The sequence below is a fragment of the Mastacembelus armatus genome, chromosome 21 (assembly GCF_900324485.2).
Source record: "Mastacembelus armatus chromosome 21, fMasArm1.2, whole genome shotgun sequence".
Taxonomy (NCBI): Eukaryota; Metazoa; Chordata; class Actinopteri; order Synbranchiformes; family Mastacembelidae; genus Mastacembelus; species Mastacembelus armatus.
This window is the reverse complement of record NC_046653.1, coordinates 12,834,634-12,849,261: the sequence shown is the minus strand read 5'-3', so window position 1 is coordinate 12,849,261 and position 14,628 is coordinate 12,834,634. Positions and strand designations below refer to the sequence as shown.

The 14,628-nt window shown below is 43.5% G+C and overlaps 1 protein-coding gene across 1 annotated transcript in view; it reads right to left on the bottom strand.

Annotated features, from left to right (window-relative positions):
* myo10l3 (myosin X, like 3) overlaps positions 1 to 14,628 on the bottom strand; it is a 49,660-nt gene that overhangs the window by 3,209 nt on the left and 31,823 nt on the right. The window contains exons 17-37 of the mRNA XM_026295717.1: positions 13,993 to 14,075; positions 13,775 to 13,883; positions 12,763 to 12,843; positions 10,814 to 10,938; positions 10,528 to 10,642; positions 7,975 to 8,081; positions 6,421 to 6,819; positions 6,294 to 6,324; positions 5,351 to 6,157; positions 4,557 to 4,680; positions 4,012 to 4,255; positions 3,800 to 3,895; positions 3,532 to 3,625; positions 2,917 to 2,972; positions 2,635 to 2,777; positions 2,262 to 2,456; positions 1,915 to 2,072; positions 1,344 to 1,467; positions 613 to 910; positions 308 to 515; positions 41 to 177 (exon numbers count right to left, since the gene is read on the bottom strand). Coding sequence (XP_026151502.1) covers positions 41 to 177; positions 308 to 515; positions 613 to 910; positions 1,344 to 1,467; positions 1,915 to 2,072; positions 2,262 to 2,456; positions 2,635 to 2,777; positions 2,917 to 2,972; positions 3,532 to 3,625; positions 3,800 to 3,895; positions 4,012 to 4,255; positions 4,557 to 4,680; positions 5,351 to 6,157; positions 6,294 to 6,324; positions 6,421 to 6,819; positions 7,975 to 8,081; positions 10,528 to 10,642; positions 10,814 to 10,938; positions 12,763 to 12,843; positions 13,775 to 13,883; positions 13,993 to 14,075 — 3,734 coding nt within the window. The remainder of the gene's footprint in view (positions 1 to 40; positions 178 to 307; positions 516 to 612; positions 911 to 1,343; positions 1,468 to 1,914; positions 2,073 to 2,261; positions 2,457 to 2,634; positions 2,778 to 2,916; positions 2,973 to 3,531; positions 3,626 to 3,799; positions 3,896 to 4,011; positions 4,256 to 4,556; positions 4,681 to 5,350; positions 6,158 to 6,293; positions 6,325 to 6,420; positions 6,820 to 7,974; positions 8,082 to 10,527; positions 10,643 to 10,813; positions 10,939 to 12,762; positions 12,844 to 13,774; positions 13,884 to 13,992; positions 14,076 to 14,628) is intronic.

Sequence of the window (14,628 nt, the reverse complement as noted above, 5' to 3'; positions counted from 1 at the left end):
ATATGTAATAGAAAGTAGCATGTGATCATGTATGACAGACCTTTCAAATTTAGCCAAAACATCAGCCACAAGGACCCTGCTTTCCACAGCTCTGTCAATAGTGTTGTTGTGTTCAAAGAGTGCAAACATGTTCCTGCTGTCCTCCATGGCAAGACCTCTGATTAACTTCTCTACCACCTAAGCAAAACGAGGCAACAACAGTCAAAATGATTAGTCTTGGTAGGACTAACCTACTGGCACGTTTTAAGACAAGAATGTGCAGAGATCTTGCAGATGGCCTACATAGCCATGACTACAGCTCACTTACCTCTCCAGCGGTGGTATGTGAGTTAATGGAGATCTTGCAGGAGCCTCCTCCATGACAGTACACTGTGGTTGTCATTTCTTGTCTAGTGAGCAGTGCCATTATTTCCTCTTGGGAGGGAACAAACTCTCTGGTCTTGGTCTTCTTCAGAGACTCGCCAATGAAATGGGCAAACATTTCAATCTCTGTCCCAGGGAACAGTTCCTTGATCCTGAAAATGCCCAAGGAGAAAAAGACAGTGAACTCAAAGTTTTTTTTAAACTGTGAAAGTACTATAATAAGGGCATGAGTCCAAAAGTGGCTCGTACCTTTTGAGGTGAAACTTGAGGTAGCGTAGGATGCCTCGGCTGGGCAGGAAGGTGCAACTCATGCAGGTCAGAAGATGCCAGTGGGCACGATTGGCAGGACTGTTGGGATGAGAGACGTGATTGGTTTGTTTGATCAGCTGACAGTAAACCTCATCTCGTAATGGCCTCAGATCTTGACATGTCTGCAGGATTCCTTGGATAATTGGCACTGGGTCTGACACTGCCTCCATCTCCTGCAGTGAGTTGAAAATCTTCACGGCCTCATCCTGCAGGCTGGTATAACCCTTCTCCTTTTGCACTGAGAGGCAGAGGTAGAGAGGGGTACAGTTAGTTTTCAGGCCATTTACTTTAACGTTACTCAAACAATGACTAGGTAAATAAAGCACTTTGAAGTGCATCCTTTTAATTTTAATTTTAATTTCTCTGAATATTTTAATGATTTTAATACAAATCACATGGGTAAAAGGGGCTTTTAGTTGGAATTTGTAGTCTTTTTGAAATCCACTCTGTGTTACAGTGAGCTTGCATGTCTTAAAATATATGTTTGGGGATAATAATAACTATCTAAAGTGAAAGAAATATGTAAAAGGCATATATTTGACAAAAAACTGGTATGTGTTTTTAATCTAGTACACCCCACAACAAGGAGGTAACTCTTCAGAACCAATAAGCCAATAAACCAAATTAGCAGCAAGGTCTTGCAAACAGTAGTTTCTGGTTAGAGCACTCACAGTGAACGCTGACATCTCCATAGGGAAGAGGTAGAAGAGGGGAGTGCAAAGGATGCTGGGTATATCTCAGGATGGGGTTCCTCCAGTATGTCTGCTCCACTGCCTCCACATTTAAGCTGCTCTCCTGGGCAGACAGACAAATGGATCAGTGGTCGTAAAGTCTTCGGTCAATTAGCTTCACAGCAAAGCAGAGCAGTTGTAAATAGGTGCAAGTTTCTATTCAAGTCAGGAAAATAACTGAGTAGCTCTGTCAGTTAGGAAAACAGCTATAGGAGAATAAAAGTGGAAAACAGGCAAAGACTTGAAGAGGATCACCGCACACATTTAGTGAGTACAAGTACCTCACTTTACTACAGTGTGTGTCCTTGCCAAAGGCCTGCATGACTGAAAGGGATTTCATTTACAATAATATTAAAGCCCACATGTTAATGAAATGTTATTCAGAATTCTTCGTAAAATATTAACACAAATATCACAGCTATACAACAGCACATAGACTAGCAGTTATCAGTAAGCATGACATTAATAACCTCACCAAAACAAAGGGAGAAACCATCAAGTGAATCAATACCTTGATATCCCTGATGAGTTGCTGCGTTGGCGTTTCGATGGGAACTTTGCTGTCTATTGCTCCCTGAATAGCATTTGCCCACCGCATGGCTTCATTTAGCATTTTGGTGTAGAGACGGTAAGAGTGTTTACGCCCATGGACGATTATATTCCAATAACCTGGATGGACGGGACAGAAGGTAATCAGAGACAAAATAAGTCCCCGAAAGACAACCTAAGACAACAGATCAGAAGTATCTTCCCAAATGATATAGCCACATGAATGTTTTGATTTTTTTAAGAGACTAAAACTTAAGTGTATTTCTTCTGCCTCAAGTTCAGTGGAAATGATGTTGACTATGAACTGACCAGTGTCCTTGAAAACCTTCTCATCAGGCTGCACCACAGAGCAGAGACTGTTGAGGACCAGAGTTCCCAGTTTGGAGATGCTGCGCTCTGATGACTTGTAATAGTCCAGAGAGTTGCTGGTGAGAACAAACCAACGCTTCTTCAGCTTCAGAGACGTGCTTTTGGCTCCCGTCTTCACCTCTTTATGTAACCAGCCTGTGAGACAAAATAAATGCTCAACTCATTTAATCCTAATGAGGGGTATTGGATAACATTTCTCTTCTTGTCATATGTTGTTCGTTGTTTTCATTAGTTAATTTTCTCAAATAAATTCAACGCAGGCGGTTTTTGTCAGCGCAGAATCACATCAGAAAGTGCATGTGTGCCGACTGACCTCTGACCAAGAACTCCTGTCCATCAACTCTGGAGTCTCCCTTGGATTTCTGCAGCAGGCCGATCCAGTGGTGCATCTCCTCAGGCGTGTCTGTGTTGCAGTGGATTACCCGGTTGGCCGTGATGATCACAAATGAGTTAGGTCTAGAACAGAACACGTCACACACACACACACACACACACACACACACAGATATGTTGTTATATAAAATATAATCCACACTGGCATACCACTCAGTTTAAATACTGTACATTTAATCAGATATGGATTAGGTTTCCTCACCTGTCAGGGTTGTCCGAGGCACAAACAGAATCAATCAAGCCCACATCTAGTGTGCCCTGGACAGAGAAGAAGAAGAGATTAATCAAAATAATATTAGCTTGTGGATTTGTTAGTAGATTCTGCAACTTGTATTACTTTTCCACAATTCAAATCTTAACAAACTAACTTGTCCTAAACATCACTGTCAGGTATCCAAACTGTTTCAAAGAAGTTGTAAGAATAGTATTTTTTTTAGAGACAGGCTTACTGGGTGTATTGTATTCTTCAGGGTTTAGAGAGTAAAAGGGCGGATTGAAGAAAATAATGTTTCTAGTATTGTTTTTGTAACATCGCATATGTTTTTTAGCTTATTGCTTTGTTAATGGACTTGTACTTTTGTCTACCCTTTATTTGGTTTGGTTTTCCACCTCATTTTATTTCTACATCTGCAACTGCTATTAACGACATTGTAATCTTTTAATGCCAATAAAAAATGATCAATGATTGACCAGTGTGTGTTTTCTGCCCGTTCAACCTCAATTACATTATGACCCTGATCTGTTCCATCATACTTTAACTGAGTCAGTTAAAGTGGAGGCTGGGGCCCAGGCAGTGGAGAGGTAAAACAGCACTAACCACTGCATTCTTTGGGTTGGCCTGTTCATGATGCATCTCCATGAGCTGCTCCGGGCTGGCGCTGTGGACCCGACTCAGCACATTGAACCAACCACTGCAAAGGGTGAGAGGGAGTTCAGGAAATAAAAGTCAGCAAATGTGTAAACTGAAAAGTAGACGTGAACTTCCATTTGCAACCACAAGGGGGAACTTCATTTCCACTTATCCAAACAGTTTGTGATTACTCATAAAGCAGTTATTTGATATAGAATATATGAATATACTATACCTGGCATCTTCTGGGGACTCTGCATAGATATGGTAGGTCCTCTCCTCAGTCACTATATTTAATGCATTTTCCTTCTCATGATTGTCCACTATCTCCCTACAGAAAGATTCAGAGTGGACAAAGAACTTAGGGGACCATAAAAGTTCTGTTTTTGAGAGATGAGAAACTAGAATCTATGATTTTAACCCCACAGAATCAGAACAGAGTCTTACTTGGCTGCACGCACGTCGATGGTTCCTTTCAGCTTTTCTTCGCTGTCATTCTCAAAGTACATGAGTTTTGACTCTCGAAGAACGAACCAGCGCATCTTCCAGTTGCGCCGTGACAAAGTGGACATCCCTCCTCCTTTCTTGTAAAGCCAACCGGATTTGAGGGAGTCCTGCTTGGCCCGAAACCACATGAAGGTCTCGTCCTTCAGCACGCACCAACGACGACGCCATGGGATCATCAGTCCACCTGAAAGGGGGTGAAGATGCAGAGAACACAGGAGAAAGAACAGATGCTGTGAAGTCAAAGGAGACTAATCCAACAGCTTTAACACCTCCCACTAACACCCACTCTACATTTAACCAAAATATGCAGTGACAGTAGACAATAGAACAAGCACCAGAACAGCAATAAAGTACAGCAAGCCAGTGAGAAACAAAGAAATTCTGGAAGGAATTTCTGAAAGTGAAAAACGGCCATACAGGCTGTGTTCAGCTGTGCATAAATCATGCACATGCCTGCTGGGCAGTGATTCGGTAAAGACACGTACTCTTCATGTAGAGGTAGCCATGGAAGTACGGAGGCCCACTGCCATTCAGCAGATTCATTCTTCCATTGGAAACTTCCTCATCTGTGTCCACATAGCCATCATTGTCTTCATCGCTGTCAATGAACTGAAACACAAACATAAAAACAATAACATAAAAAATGTTTGTGTAAGAAATTTCTACAATTTCAATTTTGTGTAACTTCATGAAAGTTTTCTTTTTTTTTTCCTGAGGACTACATGAAGTCAAATTCTGCACGTTGCAACGTAAGCACTAAAGTCAGGCCCTAAAATCTATCTGACCTGGTTGTTACTATTTCTCAATCTGGACATAAATCTGCCATAAACACTCTTACACACACATGGACATGCAAACACACACACACAGTCCTTTTTCCCCTAAGACATTTTGCTGATCTAACAGAGTTGGGTCTGAGCTCTCTGCTTGACTTGCAGTATCAGGGTACAGATTCACGTGCTCCTCAGCAGAGCCAAAAGAAATAACTGCAACACTGTTTCACTGTGATTCTGGCATGAGCCAATTCTTTTGATATGTTAAGATAGGATTCAGGCTTGCACAGGTGCAGAGTGAACACTCAGTTGAGGACTGTGTGTTGGAGAAATGTGAGTGGCATAACACACTCACAGGAACTCTAGGTGTGTGTCAGTGTATGTGAGAGCCGTGGCTAAAGTCAGATCTGACATGGAAACTGAACTACAACTGTGCACAGTTATTCCCCAGCTGCAACATCTTAAAAGCATTTGACAGAAATGGCTCTGAGCCCATCAGTTCTCACCGAGTCTGAGCTGCCTCTGAAAGAGTCCAGGCTATTCTGGGTACAGGACGATTTTCGTAAAACCTCCTCATCTGTGATATGCCCATCATTGGTGCTAGCACCTGAGCTCCCATGAGCCTCCTCAAACTCCTCTTGGTCATAGTCCGACTCTGTGTCTGGCAAGTTGGAGTGGGACGGCTCTTCACTCACAGGCTCACAGAATGATGCCCTGCTGGCACTCTGGCATGGCCGCCTTTCTCCATTGGTGACCGTAGGAAGAAGATGAGGGCCAGGGGTTTGGGAGTTGGGAATCAGTCTGCTGGGTGCAACTGGGGAGAACTTTGCAGGAGAGGAGGTCAAAGAGGAAGAAACCACTAGTCCTTCTGCAAAGGCAGGTGGAGGAGGGGGAATACTTTGGAACACTTCCTTGTCCAGAGGAACAGCAGCCAGAGGAGGAAAGTCAGGCAGAGGAATGCACTCGTCCTCAGCATGAAAACCCTCGTCAACCTCCTCCTCAGCCAGAGGGGCGGTGGATTCAGTCGGATCGTGGAGATTCTCCTCACTCGAGAGGGATGGCTCTAGTCCACCAAAGTCCAGTAGCTCCAGGAACTCCGTAGCCACACGGGAAGCTTCCTTTTCCAGTCTGTAGATCTCAGCATCCCTCATTCGGCGCAGCTCCTCATGGGAGATGTCTCCAAGAAGGGACACACCATCTTCCTGCTGCTTCTGCAGACGCTCAATCTCCCTCTCCAGTCGCAGGATCTCCTCCATCTGACGGCTCTCCTCCTCAGAGGTGTGACTGTAGGACAGAGTGTGGGAGAGCTCCTTCTGCACACAGGACAGGATGACATACACAGTTAAATTAAGACCTTATGCTGTTACATTCACACCTCATAATGTGTTTTACCATGTGAATGCTTTTTTGATACTGTTGTAGTATTATGGTTTATTGACAATTATTTACCTTCTGACAAGCACCATTAACCACTGAGTTCCTAAAGATAAAAAATAATAGTTACATTAGTGATGGAAGATAATGCATATAAGACTCAATAGATATTAATGAGTGGATGGTTAACATTAAATTCTACCTTTTCTTGTCAGCCTTAGCTGCCATTTTTTGCTCTTCCTCTTTCAGTCTCAGCTCCTCGTTCCTTATCAACTCCTCCTCCGCCTTCCTCTTCAACTCCTCTTCCATCAGCCTCTGTTTCTCCTCCTCCTCCTCCTTTCTTTTCTGCTCCTCCTCTTCCTTTTGCCTCCTCTCCTCTTCCATTCTCTTCTTCTCCTCTACTTGCCTTCTCTCCTCTTCCTCTTGCTTCTGTTTCTCCTCCTTGATCTGACGATAGAGGGATCGGGCCAGCTGGCCTCTGCGATGTTTCTGCAGGACGATGGTGGCCAAGCGTAGGCGCAGGAAGATGCGTCTCCAAAAGTGAGCTCGGTAGTTCTTCTGGATGGTGATGACGCTTGACAGAACCCTTTTATACTGTTTCCTAATGAGGAAAATAAACAAACGCATTTGTAGCAAAGACTTAATTGCAACACTGTCTGAGAATATTGTGTATCCCCACAAAGAAACATTTTTGTGATGTTGCTCAGCACCACATGGTCTCCTCCTGATGCCCTGCTGGCATTTTCTGTTTAAATACACTTCCCAACACATACCTTTTCAACTGTGCACTGTTTAGAGACTGGTGAACCTGTGCTGTTCCATTGTGGCCATGTGGGTCTGTGACTAAGCCTCGTCACCCACATACTGCACATATTAACATGAACACAGACAAACACACGTGACTTGCAAAGGACCACACACAATGCACTGACTCTCTGACCTGTAGCCCTGCCTAGTCTCCACAGTAATCACCCCATGGGCTACGACTGGTGTCAGTACAGGCTCTGAGCTGAGATATTGTTACATATAATAACACAAAGGCTTCACTTATGTCTTCAGGGAACTTCCCGAGGCTCTGTCTTTAGTATAAGCGACCCCAAAGTGAAGGGAATCCACCACCTGAATGCTGTCATCAGTCCCATTATACTCTCCCAGTGGAGCCTATCAGAGGACTGTATGTGAACTTATATATGGCAGCAGACACAGCTAGATTACATAGCTTCGCATGTGCAGATTTTAAAACCACCATAGTGATGAATGCCCTGTCTGTCAGGCGGAGTGGAAAGGTGGAAATCATGCTGCTTATTTAGTGAAGACAAACTACAAATATATTGCTGATACAGTTTCAACAAATTAGCCTTCTTTATGCTCACAGAAGCATGAAATATCATTAATCCAGTGACCACAAGTGATGCAGTCAGACTTATCCAACACACCTGTTTATGAGCTTTACTCTCTGCTTATTCAAAACACTGAGATCTCATATTAAAATGACTGACCAAGTCAACAGGGTTTGTGTACAGGATATATTTCCGACATTAATGCAACTTCTGTATGCATACTGTAACCCACATAATACCCAGGCACACAGGCAAAAAGGTAAACATGTGTGCAAAGGCATGCATATGTACATAATCCCCCCTTCACCCTCCAAACATGCACACAGGCTGTGGGCTACACCTATATTACAAAACAAACACAGACAACTGTCGCTGCCACTCAGCCTTTCACCCCTCCTCCACACTCTCCCACTCACCTTGCCACATAGCTGAGGATGTGGGCGCGGATCACCATGCCAGCCCTGCGCCGCACCTCTTCCCTCTCCTTCTCCAGCCTTTGCTCCAGGGCCTCCTTCAAGAACACCTGCGGGACGAGCAGCGCCACGGCCGAAAAGGAGTGACAGAGACAGAGAGAGACACAGAGGGAGGGAGGAAGGAAACGGGATGGGTTAGTTCCTCTTCTTGGGAAGGGTATAAAAGAGGGCCCACAGAGATGTGAAGGCCCCCTGTTGTCTGTTGGCAGCACTCTGTGTCCACTGCAGAGGAAGCTGTGCTGCAGCTGAGGGGAGCAGGCTAGCCGCTCGCCCTGACTGCAGAGCAGAGCAGAGCAGAGGGAAAAACTGACACTGGGACTGCAGTGTTGCTGCTAATGCTGCTGCTTCTGCAGAGCTTCATTGCGTTCAGGCGTCCTTCCTGAGCGTCTCCCTGCTGCTGCTGCTGCTGCCTTGGTAGCTCGACTGACGTGCACAGGCAGAAAGGCACAGAGGTGGAGGGGAGAGGCAGAGAGAGAGAGAGAGGAGGAATGGAGGGATGAGGGGGAGGGATGGTGGCTGGTGTCCAGATTCCAAGCCACACCCCTCCTCGCTCTTATGAAGGAAGGAGAAAGAGTATCAATTAACCCTTCCCTGGCAACTGCAGACTTTCTTTTTTCCTGTGGGCCAGCTTGCTACTCCTCCTAAACTAAAACACTTGAACGAAATGAACATGCATTAATACCATGACTTTATAAACATAATCAGATTTCATCTGTCTGACCATGTTAACAGGAAAACCAACCAGCTTTGTGACTGGGCTCATGTGATGATGTGATATATGTTGCTGGCCTGGAGGATCAGCTACTCCAGTTAGAGGGGAGCTGGGGGCAATGAGTGGCTGTGTTTGTGTTTGTGTCCCAGATGTTCAACTAATCAAAGGATCACACAGCTGCAGCCCTGCCTGCCCCTCTAAAGTCTATGAGAGGAGGAAGCTTCCTCTACGTCCACATCCTTCCCTCATCTGTAAAACAAACAGCTTGCAAACACAGACACACACACACACTATCCGTGCAACGTCACCCAAGCCCCTAATTCTGGGCACACACTTCCTCTACACACAATCAGCACATATATAATTACACACAGATTGTTTCTCCAAAGGAAATGTAGACCCCTTCTGTCTCTCAGCCCCCTTCCCACAATCCACAGCACATTTCCCCGAGTCTAAAAATATTGCGTTGCCATCAAAAACACAAGCATGTGCACAAGATTACATATACTCAGGCTTCCTGTGCATTTTTGGCATTACTTGTTTCTACTTCATTTTCGATGTATATACAATTTAAAGTGGTTCAGTTAGCAGCCAAAGGCCAAAGTTCTGACCTTGGATGAAAAGGATTTACCCACACAAAGAAAAAAAAAAGGAACCAACAAATTTGAAATATCTCAGTGATTTTACAACCTCCCAAGAACCACACCTTAGGGAACAGGAAGTAACAGTGGGATAAATGTGGATTTAGCTGATTTCAAGAAATCCACCAAAAAAAAAGTTTATTCATATCCTTTCTCTCACAGCTTCGTAGAGACCATTTATGCTGAGTCTGAGATGAAGCCGCGCAGCTCATACAACTCATTAAAGGTTAATCATTCAATGAATGATAGGACTTTCCACAGGAGTTGATGATTGTTTGAAATAAAGAGCCAGAGAAAGAAAAAAAAAAAGATGGAGACAATAATGTTAAAATCACTTTTCTAAGACGAATGTGTAAGATGTGACTTCCTCCCACTGAGAGTTTAGCTTATTAAATGGACAGCTCAGTGAGTGTGAAGAAGCTAACACTCTTCCTAATACAATAAGGCTGGGATACCATGAAACCCCGCGCTGGGTTTACAGTTACACTAACAGTTGTTGGTGTCAGGGTTTTTAGGAATAACCATGTAACACTGTGGTTGTCAATGGGAGAACGGTAAGATTGACCACAACCGGCCAGAAGAATCTCTGGGCCGTGAGTCACAGTGGGGGCTGTCCAAACTGCGGCACACATTAACAGCTCAGGAATGACAGAAGCTTGACTTCTCAAGAAGGAATTAGTCAGAGAAAACAGAATCCATCGGATCTCAAATTTCCTTCAGACCATCCTATCTTTCTGAAATTATATATATATATGCCACAGATTTTCAAAAAACAACTTTAAAAACAGTAATTTCCAAGTCTTTTAACATGTTTTAAACAGTAAATAAGTAACTGACTGGTGTACTGCTGACTCCATTGCACAGGAAAATATATACAGACAATTCACCTGCTCCCTCACCAAGCTGTGCTCCTGTATTAATCACAGTGTGTGGACTCAAAAAGGTCCAAACAAGTAAAACAGGCGGAGCTGGGGTGTGGGGTGGGAGTGTTGGATATTGTAAGTATCCAGGGCATGAGTGTAAGTCAATGCAGTACCCTGCTTAGTGACAAAAAACATGTTTGGACATGTGTGTGAGCGTGTGTGTGTGTGTGGGTGTGTGTGCGTGTGTGTGCGTGTGTGAGTGTGTGAGTATGTATTCTACCTTTGTCTTCCCAAGCTGCCACTCTTTCTTGGCTTTGTCATAAAGTGTGAGAAGCTCTGAGCACCTCTGCTTCTCGTCATCTGAGGGGTTTTTGTTCCTCAGGATCATCTTGTACCTGTGGAAACACAGACACAAATCTTCCAGTCCAAAAATACCTTGAGCACTTGACAGGTAGATTGAATGGGCTGGCTTGTTTATTCACTTTTCTAACAAACTTAACCCAAACATCTTCCAAAATGTAGTCACCCCCTACAGATTATGGCTTGTATGTACGCATTTTGCTGACCTGCTATAAAAGTCCTTGAAGGTTCTGCGGACGGGGAATCCAGCCTTGCGGATCTTCACAGTCTCCAGCATCCCAGAGTACCTCAGCTGGTTCAGAACAACATCAGGATCAAACTGACTGGCCTTCTGTAGATGGCAGACAACAGAACGACATGAAACTGCAGACATTAACACATGAAATCCCCTTGTAATGGTTAAAAACAAGAACAGCTTATAATCATTTAATCATGTTATTTACAGCTGATGTTCTGTAGAACATGTTCTGTGTTAGTGGAGGATTAGGCACAGTTCAGGTAAAATAATCGCCCACTATGGAGCATACACACCTATTCAAATGATTGTACTGCTGAGTTATGTTAAACTTAAAATCAAAAGTAAATTACCATGGTGAGTGCTATCGCTTTACATTAACAATCAGGTTACTGCAAACACACACACACACAAACTCACACGCCAACACACAGAGACCCGAACAGTATGAAGCAAGACCTTGTCAAATCACGGAGGCCTTTCTTTTTGAAATATTCAGCTGCATTGTTCACAGCTCTGTATTACCAATGATCATCAGGCCTGCTTATCAGACAGGATCTCTGATGTCAATGCCTTACAGTGCACCTCTACTCAGGCTGTCTGATCAGATGGTCCACACCAAGGCCACTGTCACCCAGAGGACGCACAGTGCTACAGTAGATAAGCCCCACACAGGACCACAGCAATCCCCAGCATGTCAGTCTAATTACATGCTAAAGCAACTATTCATGGAAACAGACACACTTACAAAGGCACTTGCACACTTGCACGTGTTCACGCTCATAATCAAACACATACACACAAACATGCCCCTCACTGAGCTCTGAACTCTGCTCTTTAGCGGAGGATTTAGGCAGCTTGAATGAGGTGTGGCACGCTGACTTGTTTGAGTGAAAAAAAAGCTGACCCTTCCCTCAGTGACATTTATTCCAAGGAGAATGGGTGCATGTAAATCGCACAAACACATTGTATGCGCGTGTGTTTGCATGCTTGTACTCATGTCAGAGGATTGTGCATGCAACCCTGTCATTCTGCAGGATTAACAGAGACACGGCTTGTTCAATCTTGACCAACCGAAGCCAGGTGAGCGAATGCGAGTCAGAGCCAGTGAGATCAGGGGAAGGACGGGGGGGGGGGCAAAGAAAATGAGGTAGGTACAGAGAAGGAGGGTGAGGGGACAACAGTGCAGTTTCCATGCTAATAAGTAAGCAAGTAAGAAGGTGTGGAATGACACATAGGGAGTGGGATGAAAGAAGCAGGGAAAAGAGCACAATCACTACACTGTGCACATTAATAAATAACACTGACAGGGAGAATGGCAGTGGATAACAGAGCAGCCAATTCACTTTCCCGCACACAAAAAAATGAAAAAACCTAATATTTACAATACTCAGAATGATCCAATATCAGGAAGTAGGACATAAATGGAGATTTTAAAAGGATTTACTGTAATGTGGTAAAGAGCAGTGGAGGAATAAAAGCTTAGTAACTGAAGATCCCACTGTGGTCATTCACTATTGGAGGCAGATCAGTAGATCATCAGCCAAGCTGTTGCAGCCAGAGCAGCCAACGGTGACATTTGACCTTTGGTGAATGGGTTAAAGTGGTAGGAATGTGCTGGTACACGGCCCTTTTATTTGAGAGGGTACAATGCGCCAAAGCAGGAGAGCATATACAAATTTGCAGCATAAACAAAAAGAGCAGTTGTTTTTCATGTGGAAGCTTTACACGATGGTGGTAATAGTGCTGTTATACTCTAAAATCAGTCATAAGATTACAGAAACAACCAACTAAATATTATCTTTGAATAAAATACCTACAACAACAACAACAAGGTTTAACTTTGAAGGCACTGATCTGGCAGGAATTCTGACGTTATTATTATTATTATTTTTTTGCAATGATGTTTACATGACCCACCTTATCCATGTTTGGTTTGATGCAGCGTACAAAAAAGGGGTTGGAGGCACTTAGTGTGGCCATCAGGGAATGCAGTGAGTCCTGAAACACATCAGCAGCAAGAGGATAAAAATACAGCAGAGAAACTGACTCTTGAGTCCAAACATAATCTTTTATATCTGTCGATTTAGGCTTTTGTTCAGTTCCATTTGAAAAGGATGGACTTTTGTCTACAGTGAGTCTCTTTATAGGATTAATTTTAGAAGAAGCTGTTTAAGTAAAAACAGTAATTCAACAATTTAAAAATCTCTTCATAGTCCTGAAATCATTGTTAGATAATATATTACATTTTTATAAAGTAATATTAATGTAAAATATCTAATATTAAAATTAGGTACTGAGCAACTTTGCTTTATTACTTTTTATTTCAGTCCATATGTACTTCAAAAGGCACACACATGTACAAATAGATACTGTAAAGACCCTTGAACCTTGTGGGCTATATCAGCCTCGTACTCCTCACTGCCTCAGACAGTCTGTCTCCAGCGAGGCCTAGCCTGGCAGAGCTGAATGTGACTGGCCCCTGGTTGGCCTCTCTCTGCCCAGCCATCAACCCTAATCCTCTGACTTTAGGAACTGTAGGCCAGGGCAGCCTGCCAAATCCTCCCCTGCTCCTTGTCTCAGCACTGCAGTTAGGACACGCTAAGCTAAACACTCCACTGTAAACCCCTCCTCCACCGCCCAGCCCAACTCACAACCGCATATTTCATACATCCCATCATTCTCTGCAGATCAAATACACAGACGGCATTCTCTTTCCCCCCTGCCCCTCAATGATTTCTACCCTTCTTTTTCTCTGTTCCCCACGCTCATACTCATTTCGAGACAAAGGGTCAAATGTTTGGGGCTAAGTGGTCATTATACGCAGCAGAACACAGCAGACAATTAACACATTGTCAGTGTGATGACACAATCATACATTCATCAGCATGAATTGAAAGTGATATTTAGGTCACAGAAGCTTCAGCCTCACCCTGAACTGAGAGCTGACAGTGGGCTTGCGTCTGGCCGTGCCCATCTTAAGGGTCTCATCTCCACTTCTGCTCCCGACACGTTCAAAGAGGTCATAGATGAAGTCCAGCCTGCAAGCACACAGTGCAGCACAGGGCATATAGACAGGTACACAGCTGCATATGAGGTGAATCATACAGGTCTGTGCTGAACATGCAGACCAGAAAGTGATATTTTCACCTGCTGTCTTTGAGAATAAACAGGATGTCGTCTCTGAAGGTGTCTCTGTTCTTTTCTAGGATCCCACGCACGTCGTAAAGCACCTAGACAGGTGAAACAAACAGTATGAGCGGTGTGCATTTACCAGTAAAAAGACTGATATCACAGCAATACAAGAAACTGTTGAACAAAGAACCATTGAAAACAGTAGTTATAAGAAGAAAAATAATTAAAGTTATTTATACCATATTCATCACAATTTTAGGACCATATACAGTATACAATCTGTGCATTGAGCGTAGTTGTCTCAATATATAAACAGAACTAATGAAATTTAAATTTGTTACAGCTATTTCTATTTTTTTAGTTATCAGGTTCCAATTTATACTTTTGATGATGGTGGGTAAAGAAAGATATAAACACATTGTTCTGAATAATTTTTAATGAACGAAAATGAACTCTGAGTCAGCGTACGTGTGAAGAGAAATGTCACAGCCACTTCTCCCAGAAGTGCAGACAAGTCAAACAATGTTTTTTTATTACAGACCTATAACGTAAATGCTGAGAGGTTTAATGTCAATCCAGCCCAGATTGGTCATGAGAATTTTCACACATGTGCACAAAGTGTGACAAGATATCAAACTGTAAATGAGTGTT